General features: G+C 49.5%; 1 protein-coding gene across 9 annotated transcripts in view; it reads left to right on the forward strand.

Annotated features, from left to right (window-relative positions):
* The window catches only part of nup98 (nucleoporin 98 and 96 precursor), a 126,345-nt gene that overhangs the window by 78,512 nt on the left and 26,894 nt on the right, over nucleotides 1-20,939 (forward strand). For 8 of the 9 annotated variants that reach the window (XM_038819057.1, XM_038819054.1, XM_038819056.1 and 5 more), the window contains 6 exons: nucleotides 4,958-5,135; nucleotides 10,208-10,357; nucleotides 11,836-12,012; nucleotides 15,407-15,542; nucleotides 16,564-16,990; nucleotides 20,014-20,243. In XM_038819057.1, the coding sequence (XP_038674985.1) occupies nucleotides 4,958-5,135; nucleotides 10,208-10,357; nucleotides 11,836-12,012; nucleotides 15,407-15,542; nucleotides 16,564-16,990; nucleotides 20,014-20,243 (1,298 nt within the window). The remainder of the gene's footprint in view (nucleotides 1-4,957; nucleotides 5,136-10,207; nucleotides 10,358-11,835; nucleotides 12,013-15,406; nucleotides 15,543-16,563; nucleotides 16,991-20,013; nucleotides 20,244-20,939) is intronic. The other variant, XM_038819059.1, reaches the window with a different exon arrangement.

Below are 20,939 nucleotides of genomic sequence, written 5' to 3' on the forward strand. Positions count from 1 at the left end.
ATTTTAACAATGCAAATTAACACACTATAAAGTTACAGAATAAACACTACAATAATGCACCCCCCGCTCCCCGGGTTGCTGCTGCTATTGACCAAGTTACCTATCTCTGAGCCAGGAAGTCCAGAAAAGGCTGCCATCGTTTATAGAACCCTTGTATTGATCCTCTCAGGGCAAATTTGACCTTTTCCAATTTTATAAATCCCGCCATGTCACTGATCCAGGTCTCCACGCTTGGGGGCCTTGCATCCTTCCATTGTAACAGAATCCTTCGACGGGCTACTAGGGACGCAAAGGCCAGGACACCGGCCTCTTTCGCCTCCTGCACTCCCGGCTCTACCGCAACTCCAAAAATCGCGAGTCCCCACCCTGGTTTGACCCTGGATCCGACCACCCTCGTCACCGTCCCCGCCACCCCCTTCCAGAATTCTTCCAGGGCTGGGCATGCCCAGAACATATGGGAGTGGTTCGCTGGACTCCCCGAACATCTGGTGCACCTGGCCTCACCCCCAAAGAACCTACTCATCCTAGTCCCGGACATGTGGGCCCGGTGCAGCACCTTAAATTGGATGAGACTAAGCCTCGCACATGAGGAGGAAGAGTTGACTCTCTCCAAGGCATCCGCCCAAGTCCCGTCCTCTGTCTGCTCCCCGAGTTCCTCCTCCCATTTAGCCTTCAGCTCCTCCACTGACGACGACTCCACCTCCTGCATTACCTTATAGATGTCAGACACCTTCCCCTCTCCTACCCACACCCCCGAAAGCAATCTGTCCATCGTCCCCTGCGAGGGCAGCAAAGGGAATCCCTCTACCTGTCGCCTAGCAAACGCCTTTACCTGCAGGTATCTGAACATGTTCCCCTGGGGAAGGCCAAATTTATCTTCCAGTTCCACCAGGCCCGCAAACCTCCCGCCAATAAACCGGTCCCTCAATTTGCTGATGCCCGCCCTTTGCCAACCCCTGAATCCCCCATCCGTGTTCCCCGGGATAAACCGATGGTTGCCACCCAGTGGAGCCTCCATCGAGCCCCCTGTTTCCCCCCGATGCCGTCTCCACTGTCCCCAGATTCTTAGGGTCGCCGCCACCACCGGGCTCGTGGTAAACCTCTTAGGGGAGAGCGGCAACGGTGCCGTTACCATGGCACCCAGGCTCGTACCTCTACATGACGCCATCTCCATTCTTTTCCACGCCGCCCCTCCCCCCTCCATCACCCATTTACGCACCATTGACACATTGGCTGCCCAATAGTACCCCAGAAGGTTGGGCAGCGCCAGCCCACCTCTATCCCTTCCTCGCTCCAGAAAAACCCTCTTCACTCTCGGAGTCCCATGTGCCCACACATAGCCCAAGATACTGCTAGTCACTCTCCTAAAGAAGGCCCTGGGGATAAAGATGGGCAGGCACTGAAAGAGGAACAAGAACCTCGGAAGCACCGTCATTTCAACGGACTGTACCCTCCACGCCAACGACAATGGCAGCATGTCCCACCTCTTGAACTCCTCCTCCATCTGATCTACAAGTCTGGTGAAGTTATGCTTGTGAAGGTGCACCACAAACACCTCGCTCTTGCCTAAGTTTAATTTATAACCTGAAAAGGTCCCAAACTCGGCGAGCAACTCCATCACCCCCGGCATCCCTCCCACCGGGTCCGCCACATACAGTAACAGGTCGTCGGCATACAACGACACCCTATGTTCCTCTCCACCTCGCACCAAGCCTCTCCACCTCTCTGAATCTCTCAACGCCATCGCCAGCAGCTCGATTGCCAGTGCAAACAACAAGGGGGACAGGGGGCAACCCTGCCTGGTCCCTCGGTAAAGCCGGAAGTACTCCGACCTCCTCCTATTCGTGGCCACGCACGCCATCGGGGCCTCATACAGCAGCCGTACCCATCTAATGAACCCTTCACCAAATCCTGGAGGAGCTAGTTAAGGGGATCGGGCAGATGCAGTCAGGGAAGGCACCGGGGCCGGATGGGTTCCCGGTGGAATTTTATAAAAAGTTTGTGGACCTAGTGGGCCCCTTGCTGGTGCGGGCACTCAACAAAGCGTGGTATGGGGGGACTTTGCCCCCGACGATGTCGCGGGCGCTGATCTCGTTAATTTTAAAGAAGGACAAGGACCCCCAGCAGTGTGGTTCATATCAGCTCCCCACGAATCACTGCCTTCAGTGCTTCCCAGACCATCCCCACCTGAACCTCCCCCGTATCATTCACCTCAAGGTACCCCTCAATACTTGCCCGGACCCTCCTACACACCACCTCCTCCGCCAACAACCCCACATCCAGCCGCCACAACGGACGTTGGTCCTGCACCTCCCCCATCTCCAACTCTATCCAATGCGGAGAGTGGTCGGAGATTGCAATGGCGAATACTCGGCCTCCTCCACTCTCGGAATCAGTCCCCTACTCACCACGAAGAAATCTATTCGAGAGTAGACCCTATGCACGTGGGAGAAGAAAGAGTACTCGCGTGCCCTCGGCCTCACAAACCTCCATGGATCCACTCCACCCATCTGATCCATAAACTCTCTCAGTACCTTGGCCGCCGCCGGCCTCCTACCCGTCCTAGAGCTGGACCGATCCAGTGAAGGATCCAACACCGTATTAAAGTCCCCCCCTATGATCAGACCTCCCGCCTCCAGATCCGGGATCCGTCCCAACATACGCCTCATAAAGCCCGCATCGTCCCAATTTGGGGCATACACACTAGCCAGTACCACCTTCTCTCCTTGTAGCCTGCCCTAACCATCACATACCTACCCCCCTTATCCGCCACCACCTCCGATGCCTCAAACAACACATTTTTCCCCACCAGAATCGCCACTCCCCGGTTCTTCACATCTAACCCAGAGTGGAAAACCTGCCCCACCCATCCCTTCCTCAGGCGGACCTGGTCCGCCACCCTCAGGTGGGTCTCCTGAAGCATTGCCACATCTGCCTTTAGCCCCTTCAGGTGAGCCAGTACCCTCGACCGCTTCACCGGCCCATTCAACCCTCTCGCATTCCAGGTGACCAACCGGATCAGAGGGCGTCCCGTCCCCCTCCCCCGTCGGCTAGCCATAGCCCGTCGACTGCCCGCCCCAGGCCAGCACCCCCTGCCCGACCCAGTCCCCATAACGACAACCCCTCACCTCTGTCCCCCCAGCCCCCACCAGCTCCTTCTTGACCCTACCAGCAGCAACCCAGTATTCCCCTTTCCCCCCCCCCCCCCCCCCCCCCCCCCCCCCCCAGGCTAGGAACCCTCCCAGCCGCGAACCGTCCTCCATTGTACTTCCGTGGGTCAGCTAACTTCTGAACCCTAACCACTTCTAATATTTATCCAGTTCTATTTTTTTTTTTGGAAGTTGCATTTTGAATCTCCAATCGCACTGCCCCTTCAGACAGTGCATTCCAGCTTGTAACAAACAAATGAAATGAAATGAAAATCGCTTATTGTCACAAGTAGGCTTCAATGAAGTCACTTTGAAAAGCCCCTAGTCGCCATATTCCGGCGCTAAACTCGACGTGAAAACAAAATCCTCATTGCTTTGTTATGTTGCTCGTTCCCTTAAATTGTCCTCTGGTTCCCAACAATCCTGCCAGCAGAAATCGCTTAGGAAAGACTGTCAAAACCCCCAAGCTTCTCTGTCCTGAGAAGAACAGGACCAACTTCTGATGTACCCCATATAACTGAGGACCCAGGTCCATGGTACCATTCCAGTAAATCACGTCCACAAGTGAGAGCTTTAGTTGGGGTGCAGTTCCCTGGGCCCCAGTCGCCAAATAGCCCATTCTTTGTGTGAAATGTTCAATCTTCATTGCTACACTTCAAAAGTAGTATGTTGGCTGTGAAGAACTTTGAAGCATCCAGTGATTCTGCGGAAGGCAGATTTTATTTTAAAAAAATAAAATTTTAAAAAAAGAAAAAAAATGTAGGCTTTATAAATACAGTAGTCCCCCTTTATAACGCGGGTGTTGGGGTCCAAGACAGCCACCCGCGTTGTATCCGAGCCGCGGATATCCATGATGGGGGTTTTAAATTTATTTTAAAATCTATGCATGCGCTTCCCATTGTGAGTCTGCGGGGGGCGGGGGGAGAGGTCAGACCCCCGTAGACTCACAATGGGAAGCGCTAGCATAGATTTTTAAATAAATTTAAAACCCCCATCGTGGATCCAATTAAAATTTCAGCGGCCGGCTCACTTTGATCCGGAGAAGGAAGCTGCTCTCACTGAAATCAGCCGGCCGCTGAAATTGACACTGCCGGCTGCTCTCTCCCTCCAATCCAACTTTTAAGTTTTAATGTTTCTGATTGGAGGGAGAGAGCAGCCGGCAGTGTCAATTTCTTTTTTTTTTCCTCCGGCTTGCCCCCTCTCCCCCCACATCCTCCAACTAGACCCCTCTCCCCCCACACCCTCCGACTCGCCCCCTCTCCCCCCCCAACACCCTCCGGCTCGCCCCTCTCCCCCCACACCCTCCGGCCCGCCCCCTCTCCCCCCACACCCTCCGGCCCGCCCCCTCTCCCCCCCACACCCTCCGGCTCGCCCCCTCTCCCCCCACATCCTCCGGCTCGCTCCCTCCCCACACCCTCCGGCTCGCCCCCTCTCCTCCCCCGTCCCCCAACACCCGCAGGGCCCCCCTCTCTCCCCCAACACCCGCAGGGCCCTCCTCTCTCCCCCAACACCCGCAGGTCCACCCAGTTGGGGTCCATAAGCCCCCCCGCGGTATATCGCGAACCGCGGTATTGCGGAGCGCGGTATAACGGGGGACTACTGTACAATACTTTTTGTAAGTGGACATCGTTATCTGGAGCTGCATCCTGAGTTTGCATTGAGATTGGGCAAGAGTTGCATGATGGCAATCAGGGACAGAAATTCACGCTGATAGCTCCTCTCTCCTTCTCTCCCTCCCTCCCCTCCTCCCTCCCCCTCCCCTTCTCTCCCATCTCTTTGCCCCCACCCTCTCCCCTTACCCTGAAAAGGCGAGCTGAAGTAACCTTGGATGGCGTCTGGCCGACTGATAAGACCACTCGCTGCCTGATTAAGTCACCCGAGCGCCTCATGGAGATGGGTTTCGAGGAGAGGCTGGAGAGTTCATCACGGAAGCAGGGCGCCCGCTTCCTGGAATATAGGTCTGAGACTGGCTCCTGGGTATTTGAGGTAAGGACTGACCTCCCCTGTGTTCCATCCTCTGCTGTTCCTTCACCTGTCTACTTGTGAGAAAGTATCGGTGGGTCCCAAGCCACTGTTTCTGTGCATTGTACTGAATCGACCAGGTTTGAATGCTGGCTCCCAGTTTAACCAAGGTTGCGGACTGTGTTTTGGTTCTGCACCTGCCTGCTTTGCTCTTTGTATAAAAATTTCCTTTCTCCCCGCACCTGCTTTGTTCCACTTTTGTCCCTTTCTCCCATCTCACTGCCTGTTGCCGAGTGGCACTACCTGGATGGTACAGTGAATCCTGCGTACACAAAAGCGTGCTGGGACTCAAACAGCTTGCAGGGTAAAATATACAAGAGGCACGCTGAAACCAATTACAAAGAGCCTTCGATGCACTGGGTAACTTCTACAACTGGAAATGTGGAACACAACCCATTGCAAAGTGCTCGACCTCAGACGTCAGTCTGGGTCACTGATGTTTCACCCCACACGGTTAACTTAGTTTCTGCTTGTCTACTCCCAAAATCTCACGTGCGAGTTGTGAGCGGTTAATGTGAGGCTGCAGTGGGTTTGGTGAAATGGCGAACTCTTCACCATCCACAGCGGATGGGTCAGAACTCTGTGATTGAATGGTGGACACCATCTCAGATTAAAGGCACGATCCCTGAAAACAGAGATGAGGAGGAATTTCTTCAGCCAGAGGGTGGTGAATCTGTGGAACTCTTTGCCGCAGAAGGCTGTGGAGGCCAAATCACTGAGTGTCTTTAAGGCAGAGATAGATAGGTTCTTGATCAATAAGGGGATCAGGGGTTATGGGGAGAAGGCAGGAGAATAGGGATGAGAAAAATATCAACCACCATTGAATGGCAGAGCAGATTCAATGGGCCGAGTGGCCTAATTCTGCTCCTATGTCTTATGGTCTAATGTTTGCACAGCCCGATTTCTGGTAGAGGGGCTTTTCTGTTGCAGTGGAAGCTGATTAAAGGACTCCCTGTTCCACAGTACATCCAATACCATTTTGAAAACCCGAGACCTGCAAAGAAAGCTGATACCAGTCCCCAAAGTGTTTAATCCACAGGTTTCACTGTCTGGCTCTTGCCTATTGTTTTAACAAGGCACTGCGCCACGGCTGTACTAACAGCAAAGTGCAGCTTGTGCAACGCTCTGCCTCCTTTTGAGAGACTTTTCCTGCATGCTTGTTCCCATCCTGTTCCCACTGTCTCCGCTACTCCTGTCTCCATCTCTCTACTCCCTCCCTGTCCATCTTCTGAGCCAAGTGCTGACCAAAGTGAAGCTGCACTTAAGCCAGTGTAGCTAATGTGTGATGTCCAGACCATGTGATATTACCATTGATTGACTGCCTTCACCTATAGCTGAAGAGGCACAGGAGAACGGGAAAAATCTGGGTCTTTCTCCTGTTCACAGTCTCCGTTATACAAAAAGGATTGGGCCATTGTTTCTACAAATATATAAAACAAAAAAGAGTGGCTACGGTAAATATTGGTCCTTTAGAGGATGAGAAGGGAGTTTTAATAATGGGAAATGAGGAAATGGCTGAGGAACTGAACAGGTTTTTTGGGTCGGTCTTCACAGTGGAAGACACAAATAACATGCCAGCGACTGATAGAAATGAGGCTATGACAGGTGAGGACCTTGAGATGATTGTTATCACTAAGGAGGTAGTGATGGGCAGGCTAAAGGTGGACAAGTCTCCTGGTCCTGATGGAATGCATCCCAGAGTGCTAAAAGAGATGGCTAGGGAAATTGCAGATGCACTAGTGATGATTTATCAAAATTCACTAGACTCTGGGGTGGTCCCGGTGGATTGGAAATTAGCAAACGTGACACCACTGTTTAAAAAAGGAGGTAGGCAGAAAGCGGGTAATTATAGGCCAGTGAGCTTAACTTCGGTAGTAGGGAAGATGCTGGAATCTATCATCAAGGAAGAAATAGCGAGGCATCTGGATAGAAATTGTCCCATTGGGCAGACGCAGCATGGGTTCATAAAGGGCAGGTCGTGCCTAACTAATTTAGTGGAATTTTTTGAGGACATTACCAGTGTAGTAGATAACGGAGCCAATGGATGTGGTACACCTGGATTTCCAGAAAGCCTTTGACAAGGTGCCACACAAACGGTTGCTGCATAAGATAAAGATGCATGGCATTAAGGGTAAAGTAGTAGCATGGATAGACGATTGGTTAATTAATAGAAAGCAAAGAGTGGGAATTAATGGGTGTTTCTCTGGTTGGCAATCAGTAGCTAGTGGTGTCCCTCAGGCCCACAATTGTTGGGCCCACAATTGATCACAATTTACATAGAACATAGAACATTACAGCGCAGTACAGGCCCTTCGGCCCTCTATGTTGCGCCATCCTGTGAAACCCCTCTAAAATCCCTCTACACTATTCCCTTATCATCCGTATGCCTATCCAATGACCATTTGAATGCGTTTAGTGTTGGCGAGTCCACTACTGTTGCAGGCAGGGCATTCCACACCCTTACTACTGAGTAAAGAACCTACCTCTGACATCGGTCCTAATGATATCTGATATCTATCTCCCCTCAATTTAAAGCTATGTCCCCTCGTGCTGGACATCACCATCCGAGGAAAAAGGCTCTCAATGTCCACCCTATCTAATCATCTGATCATCTTGTATGCCTCAATTAAGTCACCTCTTAACCTTCTTCTCTCTAACGAAAACAGCCTCAAGTCCTTCAGCCTTTCCTCATAAGATCTTTCCTCCATACCAGGCAACATCCTTGTAAATCTCCTCTGTACCCTTTCCAATGCTTCCACATCCTTCCTATAATGTGGTGGCCAGAACTGCACGCAATACTCCAAATGCGGCCGCTCCAGAGTTTTGTACAACTGCAACATGACCTCATGGCTCCGAAACTCAATTCCTCTACCAATAAGCTAACACACCGTACGCCTTCTTAACAACCCTCTCAACCTGGGTGGCGACTTTCAGGGATCTATGGACATGGACACAGAGATCTCTCTGCTCATCCACACTACCAAGAATCTTACCATTAGCCCAGTACTCTGTCTTCCTGTTATTCCTTCCAAAATGAATCACCTCACACTTTTCTGCATTAAACTCCATTTGCCACCTGTCAGCCCAGCTCTGCAGCTTATCTATGTCCCTCTGTAACTTGTAACATCCTTCTGCACTGTCCACAACTCCACCGACTTTAGTGTCATCTGCAAATTTACTCACCCATCCTTCTACATAGATGGTTTGGAGTTGGGGACCAAGGGCAATGTGTCCCAAGTTTGCAGATGACACTAAGATGAGTGGTAAAGCGAAAAGTGCAGAGGATACTGGAAGTCTGCAGAGGGATTTGGATAGGTTAAGTGAATGGGCTAGGATCTGGCAGATGGAATACAATGTTGACAAATGTGAGGTTATCCATTTTGGTAGGAATAACAGCAAATGGAATTATTATTTAAATGATAAAATATTAAAGCATGCTGCTGTGCAGAGAGACCTGGATGTGCTAGTGCATGAGTCACAAAGTTGGTTTACAGGTGCAACAGGTGATTAAGAAGGCAAATGGAATTTTGTCCTTCATTGCTAGAGGGATGGAGTTTAAGACTAGGGAGGTTATGTTGCAATTGTATAAGGTGTTAGTGAGGCCACACCTGGAGTATTGTGTTCAGTTTTGGTCTCCTTACTTGAGAAAGGACGTACTGGCACTGGAGGTGTGCAGAGGAGATTCACTAGGTTAATCCCAGAGTTGAAGGGATTGGATTATGAGGAGAGGTTGGGTAGACTGGGACTGTACTCGTTGGAATTTAGAAGGATGCAGGGGGAATCTTATAGAAACATATAAAATTATGTAGGGAATAGATAGGATAGATGCGGGCAGGTTGTTTCCACTGGTGGGTGAAAGCAGAACTAGGGGGCATAGCCTCAAAATAAGGGGAAGTAGATTTAGGACTGAGTTTAGGAGGAACTTCTTCACCCAAAGGGTTGTGAATCTATGGAATTCCTTGCCCAGTGAAGCAGTTGAGGCTCCTTCATTAAATGTTTATAAGATAAAGATAGATAGTTTTTTGAAGAATAAAGGGATTAAGGGTTATGGTGTTCAGGCCGGAAAGTGGAGCTGAGTCCACAAAAGATCAGCCATGATCTCATTGAATGGCGGAGCAGGCTCGAGGGGCCAGATGGCCTACTCCTGCTCCTAGTTCTTATGTTCTTACGGTTCAGAAGGTTGTGGATTCAGTGCTTTGAGATCATTATCCAGGGTGCCAGCACTGAGCCAGTGCTGCACAGTTGGAGGTGTAATTTTACACTCAAAGATTAGACTAAGGCCATATCTGTTCTCTGGTGGGTAATAATGATATTATAATCTTTATTGTCACCAGTAGGCTTACATTAACACTGCAACAAAGTTACTGTGAAAATCCCCTCATCGCCACATTCCGGCGCCTGTTCGAGGGAGAATTCAGAATGTCCAATTCACCTAACAGCACGTCTTTCGGGACTTGTGGGAGGAAACCGGAGCACCCGGAGGAAACCCACACAGACACTGGGAGAACGTGCAGACTCCGCACAGACAGTGACCCAAGCTGGGAATCGAACCTGGGACTGTGGAGCTGTGAAGCCATAGTGCTAACTACTGTGCTAACGTGCAGCCCCAGTGGATGTGAAAGATCCAACAACCACTGTTGAGAAAGACAGACTGTTCTCCTGTCGTCTGACTAATATTTATCTCTCGACCACTATCAATAAAACAGGCTATCCGGTATCTCATTTATACACCACGTCTGTGCGTGTGCTCTTGCTTTGGGCATATTCCACTGTTTGCTACATTAGAATGGTGACTGTGACTGTGCTTCCAAAAGTACATGATTGGATGTGAAATGCTTTGGGTTGTTCCAAGGTTGCGAAAGGCCCTATGGAAATGTAATTCTGTTTTAGCATCGCAATTAGCTGAAGCCTCCAGTGGCTGCACGGCTCTTAAATAATGTCAAACACAATGGTAGGACATGCCCTTCCTTGCAAAACAACTTACTAAAAGCAGCTACTTGGAGCTAATCATTTAATTCCTGCATTCCCTGTTCCAGGTGACACATTTCTCCAAGTACGGACTGCAGGATTCGGATGAGGAGGATAGCGAGCTGCCTTCAAAGGCTGAAACAAAGAAGATGAAAACGGTGGCTCTTCCTACTGAGCAGGCAGGACCTGTCTGCAAGCCGGTCACCCAGCTCATGGAGGTAACGCCACAACAAACTCTACCGCTGGTCTACATGCACCTCCTTCCCAATGTGGACACCCGACGGTCAAACTCCCGGTCTGGCAGCCTCCCCCATTCAATTATTCCTTGCTGATCTTTATCTCTACCCCATTGACGTACCGTTATACAGCATGGACTGTGAAATTCAGATCCATGTTGGATGCTGCAGTCTTGCTGATCTAATTTTCCCAGGCACAGGACCCCAACAGAAAAGTCCAGCAAATAAAAACCAATGCTTCAGCCTTCCTGCTGTGTCAGCCATCACTCGGTTAGCACACTCGCCTCGTCAGAAGGTTATAATAATAATCTTTATTAGTGTCACAAGTAGGTTTACATTAACACTGCAATGAAGTTACTGTGAAAAGCCCCTAATCGCCACATTCCGGCGCCTGTTTGGCACTGAGGGAGAATTCAGAATCTCCAATTCACCTAATGTCTTTCGAGACTTGTGGGAGGAAACCGGAGCACCCGGAGGAAACCCACGCAGACACGGGGAGGATGTGCAGACTCCACACAGACAGTGACCCAGCGGGGAATCAAACCTGGGACCCTGGAGCTGTGAAACAACAGTGCTAACCACTTTGCGGGGTTGAGAGTTCAAGTCCCACTTCAGAGACTTGAGCACCTAATTCAGGCTGACTTCGCAAATATGCACGGTGGTTAGCACTGCTGCCTCACAGCACCAGGGATCCGGGTTCAATTCTGGCCTCCGGTGACTGTCTGCGGAGTCTGTACTTTCTCCCCATGTCTGCGTGGGTTTCCTCCCACAGTCCAAAAATATGCAGGTTAGGTGGGTTGGCCGTGTTAAATTGCCCTCCGTGTCCAAGAATGTTTAGATGAGGTGGGTTGGCCGTGTTAAATTGCCCTCCGTGTCCAAGAATGTGTAGGTTAGCTGGGGCTACGGGAATATGGTGGGGAATTGAGCTTTTGTAGGGTGCTCTTTCAGACTGTCGTGCAGGCTCTATGAGCCCAATAGCCTCCTGACTGATCGATAACACAGAGTGCTGTGCCAGGAGAGTGAGACTGAGGCTCACTCTGCCCTTCCAGGTAGATGTAAATGGTCTCTGGGCACTGTTTTGAAGCAGAGCCAGAGGAGGTCTTCCTGGTCTTTGCCCCATATTTATCCATTACCCAACATGACTGAAAACACTGCTCTAGTTGTTATTGCATTTGTGTGTGGGATCTTGCTGTGTATAAATCTCCATGTTTTCAACATTATGACATTAAAATTCTTTTGAAATGTAGTCAGTGGTTTTAAGGAGTTTAATGTCCTGAGATGTATGGGGCACTTACAGAAAAGTGAACAATTTCATTATTTTTTCTGAAATGGGAATTTAATTATCTTGCTCTTTCCTTCCTCAATCTTCGGGCTTGGATTGGTTTAAATTTGCTGATTTGAGCCTGAGCTCTGATGCACGGCTGCTTTTAATAGTCTAACGGAGCCTGATATTTCCCTAGAAGACTCTGATGCAGCACATGGGGCGTGTGGCCGAGCTCGACAGCGACATGGCTGACATCACACAGGAGCCAGTGCCGGACAGTTTCTTGGACGAGGACATCACAGAGGAACAGGACCCGGTGTCAGCATCCAGCAACATTGCGTCCAGCCTGGGCATCAACCCCCACTCTCTTCAGGTAATGAGCTATCTGTGAGTGACACAGTGCTGGGGGCCGGGTCAGGTGTGACTGCTGTGGTACCCCTGATGTTGGGGGTGAAATGCATACCGTGTGAACAAGGAGCAGGAGAAGATCATTCAACCCTTTGAGCCTGATCCACATTGAGTAAAATCATTGCAGATCTGGTAGTAACTTCAAATTCGCATCCTGCCTCTCTCTCACACCCCCACCCCCGGATAACCTATCACCCCCCCCTTGCTTACCAAGAATCTATCCACCTCTGCCTTAAATATTCAAAGATTCTGCCTCCACCGTCTTTTCAGGAAGCAGAACAACTCCAAAAGTTGATTATTCCTGTTTGCTGCAAGAGTGCATAGTTTACCAAAGTGGATAACCTCCCATTTATCCAAATTGCACAGCATCTGCCATGCGTTTGCCCACTCGCTCAACTTGTCTAAATCACACTGGAGTATCTCTGCATCCTCCTCACAGCTCACCCTCCCACCCAGCTTTGTCTCATCTGCAAATTTGGAAATAGCCACATCTTACTCTGCTAAACCCTAGCGGATGTAATCCAATCTTTCCTCACTGGACAACCCGCCCATTCCAGGTATCAGTCTGGTACACCTGCATTGAACTGTTTCCAATGCTTTTGCAGCCACCCTTAAATAAGGAGACTGATACTGTACACAGTTCTCCAGATGTGGTCTCACCATTGCCCTGTACAACTGAAGCAGAACCTCCTTACTATCCTATTCAGTCCCCTTCGCAGTAAATGGTAACATTGGATTTTCTAATTAGTTGCTGTACCTGCATTCGAGCCTTTTGCACACGCAAGGGCACCCAGATCCCTCTGCATCTCCGAGCTCTGCGATCTCTCACCATTTAGATCATCTTCTCCTTTATTCTTCCTGCTAAGAAGGACAATTTCACATTTTCCCACATTATATTCCATTTGCTGTTTTTTTGTTTCTCTGCCCATAATCTTAACCTGTCTATATCTTTGTGTAACCTCCTATTCTCTTCACAATTTACTCTCCTGCCTATCGGCAAATTTAGCGTTCAAGTCACTTAAATAAATTGTAAACACTGATCCCTGTGGCACATCACTCGTTATATCTTGCCAACCTGAAAATGACCCATTTGTGCAAACTTACATCCATGTCAATATATTATCCCCTACACCATGAGCTTTTATTTTCGGCAATAACCTTTGATGTGGCAATTTTTTAAAAATTCATTTACAGGATGGTGTCGCTGGTTAGGCCAGCATTTATTGCCCATCCCTAGTTGCCCTTGAGAAGGTGGTGGTGAGCTGCCTTCTTAAACCACTGCGGTCCTTGAGGTATACCCACTGTGCTGTTGGGGAGCAGGTTCCAGGATTTTGACCCAGCGACAGTGAAGGAATGGTGATATGTTGCCAAGTCAGGATGGTGAGTGACTTGGAGGGGAACCTCCAGGTGTTGGGGTTCCCAGGTATCTGCTGCTCTTGGCCTTTCAGATGGTACTGGTCGTGAGTTTTGAAGGTGCTGTATAAGGAACCGGTGAGTTCCTGCAGTGAATCTTGTAGATGGTGTACACGGCTGCCACTGTGCGTCGGTGGTGGAGGGTTTGAATGTTTGTGGAAGGGGGAGCAATCAAAGGGGCTGCTTTGGACTGGATGATGTTGAGCCTACTGAGTGTTGTTGGAGCTGCACTCATCCAGGCAAGTGGAGAATATTCCATTGCACTCCTGACTTGTGGCTTGTAGATGGTGGACGGGCTTTGGGGGGGTCAGGAGGTGAGTTACTTGCTGTAGAATTCCTAGCCTTTGACCTGCCCTGGTAGCCGCAGTACAGTATTAATATGGCTGGTCCAGTTCAGTTTCTAATCAATGGTAACCCCCAGGATGTTGATTGTGGGAGATTCAGTGATGGTAATGCTATTGAATGTCAAGGGCGATGGTTAGATCCTCTCTTATAGGAGATGATCATTGCCTGGCACTTGTGTGGCGTGAATGTAACTTGCCACTTGTCAGGCCCGAGCCTGGATATTGTCCAGGTCTTGCTGCATTTGGACATGGACTGCTTCATTATCTGAGGAGTCGTGAACGGTGCTAAATAGTGTGCCGTCATCCGCAATCATCCCCACTTAATAATAATTTTTATTGTCACAAGTAGGCTTACATTAACACTGCAATGAAGTTACTGTGAAAATCCACTAGTTGCCACATTCCGGCGCCTGTTCGGATACACAGGGAGAATTCGGAATGTCCAATTCACCTAACAGATGGAGGCTGGGGGGAAGATTGTTCCTACACCAGATTATGGTGAGGCTTTGCTGAAACATGCGTGTCTGGTGAGAAAAGTTGTGGCTTTATCTGCCTTCATGTTGGCTTTCTCAGTTGGCCTTTGTGACGGTCACCGAATCGTTTTTAACAAAGCCATTTCCTTTTTTAATCGCACCAGAAAACGCTGGAAAATCTCAGAAGATCGGAGGGCATCCGTGGAGAGAGGACAGCTCTGATCCAGGGTCTGGAAACGTTAGCTCTGTTCCCTCTCCATGGATGCTGTCAGACCTGCTGTTTTCCTCCCAGTATTTTCTGTTTTTGTTTCCGATTCCTGCATCTGCAGAAACTTGCTTTTATTTTAGCCATTTCTTTTTATTTTGCTTTGGAGATGTGGGTGTTTCTGACAAGGCCAGCATTTCATGCCCATCCTTTATTGCCCTGAGACGGTGACGGTGAGCCTTTTTGTTTTAATTCAATTAAGTAATTTAGTCACTTCAAAGGGCAGCTAAGTGTCAGCCATTTGGTGTTGAACTGAAGTTGTATGCAGCCCCAGACCAGTTAAGGACCAAGCGTTTCTTTCCCTCGAGGAAGGAAGAAAGGAAAGTAGTGTGAGATACTTGGGGTTTGATGCCAATCTGATGGTAGCACAGTGGTTAGCACTGTGGCTTCACAGCGCCAGGGTCCCAGGTTCGATTCTCCGCTGGGTCACTGTCTGCACGTTCTCCCGGTGTCTGCGTGGGTTTCCTCCCGGTGCTCCAATTTCCTCCCACAGTCCAAAGATGTGCAGGTTAGGTGGATTGGCCATGATAAATTGCCCTTGGTTTCCAAAAAAAAGGTTAGGAGAGGGTATTGGGTTACGGGGATAGGGTGAAGTGAGGGCTTAATGTGGGTCAGTGCAGACTTGATGGGCCGAATGGCCTCCTTCGGCACTGTATGTTCTATGATAACGTCATGGTCATGTTTATTGATCCCAGCTTTTTATAAAAATTCAACATCTCAAACTGCCTGGTGTGATTTTACCCATGCTTTCTGGATTGCGGGTTCACAATGCCACCATACTTGTTCCAGCTTCAGTGAAGTTATTGAACTTATGATCAGAAACTTAAAATGCAAGCCTGTTTTCTGTGCTCTATGCTCCTCCAGGTAATGAAGGCCTCTCTGTTTAGCGAAGATGAGGAAATGGATGGAATGCAGGATCAGCGTTATGTACAGCGCCCAACTGAAGAGAATTGCACGAGGGTATTACCACGGCAAACCACACAAAGATCAAGGGGCTTGGGTAAATGCTATTTTAAGATTGGGACAATTGAGCAGAGATGATGGCACAGACTGACAATAGTGCCTGCCTGGCATTCTCACACGAGTTCGGCAGAAATGCTGCTCAAAGGATGAGACAGTTCAAAGGGGCATTACTCTGTATCTAACCCCATGCTGTACCTTCCCTGGGAGGGCAGCACAGTGGTTAGCACTGTCTGTGTGGAGTCTGCACGTTCTCCCCATGTGTGCGTGGGTTTCCTCCGGGTGCACCGCTTTCCTCCCTCAGTCCAAAGACGTGCGGGTTAGGTGGATTGGCCATGATAAATTGCCTCTTAGTGTTCAACGGTTAGGTGGGGTTACTGGGATAGGGTGGGGATTGGACCTGGGTAGAGTGCTCTTTCAGAGGGTTGGTGCAGACTCGATGGACCAAATGGCCTCCTGCACTGTCGGGATTATATTCTACGAACCGCGTGCTGTACCTGTCCTGGGAGTGTTTGATGGGGACAGTGTAGAGGGAGCTTTACTCTGTATCTAACCCCGTGCTGTACCTGTCCTGGGAGTGTTTGATGGGGACAGTGTAGAGGGAGCTTTACTCTGTATCTAACCCCGTGCTGTACCTGTCCTGGGAGTGTTTGATGGGGACAGTGTAGAGGGAGCTTTACTCTGTATCTAACCCCGTGCTGTACCTGTCCTGGGAGTGTTTGATGGGGACAGTGTAGAGGGAGCTTTACTCTGTATCTAACCCCGTGCTGTACCTGCCCTGGTAGAGTTTGATGGGGACAGAGGAAAGAGAGAATTACTTTGGTACAATATGATATTTTCTGCAGACCAATAGGCACGACATGGGGTTAGATACAGTTCAATTATCACAACAGTGCGCCACATTTCATGTTATTGAATTGAATTTCCTGACTTGGTATAATGCGGATCTTTGGTTGTTGGGACATACATTGTAGCCATTGTCATTCTGTTTCTGCCACTCCCTTTGTAAGGTGATTGTAAGACCGGATATTTCACTTACCCTCTCATTGAATTTGTTTCAGGTGGAGGCCTGTTTAATTGCAGCTTTGCCAAATCACTTCTGCCTAGCAGCGAGCAGCAGGATTCGGCGGGTTTTCGATCTTCCGCCAGCGTGGAGGCTCTCCGCTCACCATTGCTTCACTCTTGGCCGGTTGCAGGTCAGCTGCCCTCCACGTTTGCCATATCCAGCCAGCACCCTGAGGTGCAGCTGAAGACGGTCGGAATTCGGCGACAGCAGAGGCTGGTGCCAATGGATCAGTCGGTTACCAATGGCAAAGGGAAGCTGCTGATGGACATGGCCCTTTTCACTGGCCGTTCGTTCCGGGTGGGCTGGGCACCCAATTGCATACTCTGTCACAGTGGGAAGCAGCTGAGCTCTGTGGTAGTGGACGATCCTGATCCGTGCAGTATGGAGTACAACTTTTTTCCAAAACCAGCAAAGATCAAACAGTAAGTAATGGAAATTGCAGGGTTTTTGTGTGTGGTTGTAAAGTGTCAATATTCATTTGAACTTTGGTGCTCAGCCAGACAATTAATGGGGTTGTTGCCTCCGGCTCTCATAGAATAATGCTCATTCAATTCTCTCTTAGTGCTCAATTCATTTTTTTTCCCAATTAAGGGGCAATTTAGCGTGGCCAACCCACCTACCCTGCACATCTTTGGGTTGTGGGGGCGAAACCCACGCAGACATGGGGAGAATGTGCAAACTCCACACGGACAGTGACCCAGGGCCGGGATCGAACCTGGGACCTCGGTACCGTGCGGCAGGCAGTGCTAAACACTGCGCCATTGTGCTGCTCCTGTGCTCATTCAATTCTACCCTTTCTGCTTTCCCCCCCCCCCCCCCAAAAACAACCACCTTTACTCCACCATTGGCAACTCTGCCTTCAGTTTGCTTGGCATTTAACATTGAATTCTCTCCCCAAATGTCACACTTCTATTTCTTTAAGATGCTTCTTAAAACCAAGCTTTTAGCCACCTGATGTAGCTCGGTTATTTTGTATTACTGTGTTAGAGACGTGAGATGTTGGTTGCTGTGGTGTCTGGCCAAACATGTCAGGAGGTTTTCTGGATTGATTCCAGAGAGGAGGGGTGTGGCGTATGAAGCGAGATGGAACAGTTTAGGCCAAGAGTTTAGAAGGCTGAGGGGAGATCAAATTGAGGTGTATAAGATGATAAACGGTATGGATAAAGTAGACACGGAGCTGAGGCTTCCTCTTGTGGGGCAATTTAGAACAGTCAGTGACCCAAGCCAGGAATCGAACCTGGGACCCTAGAGCTGTGAAACAACTATGCTAACCACTATGCTATTAAGCAGAATGGCCTAATATTTTATGGCCTAAAATCTGGAGCACAAATGTTGAAACCAGAGGAGCAAAGGCAACATTTAGATGAGCCCTTGAAATGTCACAACACAAGGCTACAGGACAAGTGCTGGAAAATGGGATTAGAATAGATCGGTGATTGATGGCTGGCGCGGTCTTGATGGACCGACGGGCCTCTTTCTATGTTATAAAAACCCTTTCACTGTGGCCACTTGGGAGGGAAGGAAGGGAGGAATCTGATCATGATGGTAAATATTGCAGACAGTTGTTCAAGGTTCCACGGGCAACAGGAAGGCGACTTGACCAGGTTAGCTGTTTTCTTTCAGTGTCTGCAGTGATGGTCAAGCCAGGCAATAGCTTCCACAATGGCTAAATGGAGCTGTCCGAGCTCACCGCTGAATTTTGTCAGTTGCCGGTTTTCGGTGATTGAGTCGTTGATCGGGGGGGTGGGGTGCGCCACAGCCTGGGTTGCCTCCAAGGCTCCACTTGTGCCAATTTGCTGCCCAAAGGCCTCGGCCAGTGCAGGAATGGTTGAGGCCTGCCAGATGTTGGTGCGGCAGGTTGAAGGCGGGCGGACGGGCTGTGGGATTTGTGAGGAGGGCAGTGGTTTTTAATGGTGGGATGTTGGTTCCATTCCTGCTTCCTTGGACTCTGCTGTTAATCCTTGGCACGGTGATGGCGTCATCTTGGCGTGATGCAAGGTGAGCAGCTGGTGAATTAGTTCAGTCGGTGTGTAGCGGCAGGCTTGGGTTCATGCAAACCTTCTCGAGGAGCTTTCCTGTTGCGATCTCTCTCCAATGTGAAGGGGCGGGATGTTGCTAAGGACTGGGAGGCAGGGGAGTTGAGTTGATCAGAGAGCACTAACATTGTGGGATGATGTGGAGATGCCGGCGTTGGACTGGGGTGAGCACAGTAAGAAGTCTTGCAACACCAGGTTAAAGTCCAACAGGTTTGTTTCAAACACTAGCTTTCGGAGCACGGCTCCTTCTTCAGCAGTGCTCCGAAAGCTAGTGTTTGAAACAACCCTGTTGGACTTTAACCTGGTGTTGCAAGACTTATTGTGGGATGAGTTATACCATACTAGTACACAGTACTCTGCAGTCGAGTAGACAATGGCAAGTTAGCTGTTAGCTCGTTGTGCCCAGGGGGCTTTGTTCTGGTCTAAGGTGGTGTATGCCAACCCTTGGCACACTGTCTGGGCTGCATTCCGTGGTGTGGGCTCGGTGTGATTGATGGGGGGTACACAGCTTCCTCCCGACAGGGAATCAAGTACCGGGTTCAACTCTTTCAGTGCAACCAACCCGTGCCGACTAGTGGAAGGGGTGCAACATAGCAGAAGACTGTGTGCGACTTATTACTTCTCCCTTTCGTTGCCAAGCCTATCCAACCTCTCCTTAAATGTTCCATCCCAGGCAACATCCTGGTGAATCTCCTCTGCACCCCCTCCAGTGCAATCACATCCTTCCTGGAATGTGGCGACCAGAATTGCACACAGCACACCAGCTGTGGCCTCACCAAAAGTCTATATAACTCCAACATGACCCCCTGCTTTGGTAATCTATGCCTCGATTGATAAAGGAGAGTGTCCCATTTTCAGCACCTTATTAACCTGCCCTCTGCCTTCAGAGATCTATGGACAAACACTCAAGGTCCTTTTTGTTCCTCTGAACTTCCCAATGTCGGGCCGTTCATTGAATACTTCCTTGTCACATTATTCCTTCCAAAGTGTTTCACCTCGCACGTTTCAGGGTTAAATTCCATATGCCACTTTTCTGCATTTGACTATTGTGATCAATCACCCCGCACTGTCCAGATAGGGGAGGTATTTTTTATTTATGTTGAGCAAGGACTGTATAAGTTGGCAAAACTGTCCACGGTATATTAGGTAGTTTGATACAGGAACTGTAAAGTGGGCAATGACATAACTGCCGTGAACTCCTTGCCTCTCCATATGGGATGTGCTCGGGGAACCAAGATCCAGGTGTGGATTGGCTGGTCAGGATGACCAGAATTGATCGAGGAGCCTGTGGAATTGGTCACAGACCTTCAGGGGAAAAAGGGAAATAAATGACTGGGGAGTAGGATTTATAGCGAGTAAACAGTTTCTGGCCAGGCTTTGAATTGTGACTGTGTGTTTGGACTCGACAGTGTCTCCGAACTTCCATTCAAGGTGCACCTGGAGAAGGTAATGCTGAAGGAAGAGCGATCAAGACCAGATGTGTGCCTGTACACGGAGCAGTTGGAGATTGCTCTGCAATACAGCAAGGTGGGGATTGAGGATGACCTGCCCTTCATTGAACCTGAACAGGGAGTGGAAGCCTTGCACAAATATGCAGCTTGGATCCAAGCGACTGAAGACCAGAGCGAGGAGACGGAAGGTAATTGAAGAATGGAATTGGGCCTCCATTTTAAAATTCCTCCTGGTTTCCAAATCCCTCCATGGCCTCTGCCCTCCCTCTCCCCTCTATAGTAATCCCCTCCAGCCGCACAAGCGTCCGAGATCGCGTGTGCTCCTCCGATTCCAGTCTCACTGTCTCTTTGGCCAAGCTTTTTGTCATTTGGCTGATCTGATGTGGCTCGGTGTTGTACTTTATTATAATACTCCTGTGAAATGGCTTTGGATATTACATTATGTAATAAGTACTGCAGAGAATCCAATCCCTACAGTGCAGAGGGAGGCCGTTCAGCTCATTTAATTCTGCATCGACCTCTTTGACTAACCACCTAGGCCCAATCCCCTGCCCTATTCCTGCAACCCCACCCTGAGGGGCAATTAATCTGGCCAATCCACCTAATCTGCACATCTTTGGACTGTGGGGGGAAACCAAAGCACCCGGAGGAAACCCACGCAGGCACGGGGAGAAAGTGCAAACTCCATGCAAAGAACAAAGAAAAGTATAGCCTAGAAACAGGCCCTTCGGCCCTCCAAGCCTGCGCCAACCATGCTGTCCGTCCAAACTAAAATCTTCGACACTTCCGGGGTCCATATCCCTCTAGTCCCATCCTATTCATGTATTTGTCAAGACAGACAGTTACCCGAGGTCAGAATTGATCCCTGGCGCTGTGAAGCACCA

Source organism: Scyliorhinus canicula, chromosome 14, assembly GCF_902713615.1.
Source record: "Scyliorhinus canicula chromosome 14, sScyCan1.1, whole genome shotgun sequence".
NCBI lineage: Eukaryota > Metazoa > Chordata > Chondrichthyes > Carcharhiniformes > Scyliorhinidae > Scyliorhinus > Scyliorhinus canicula.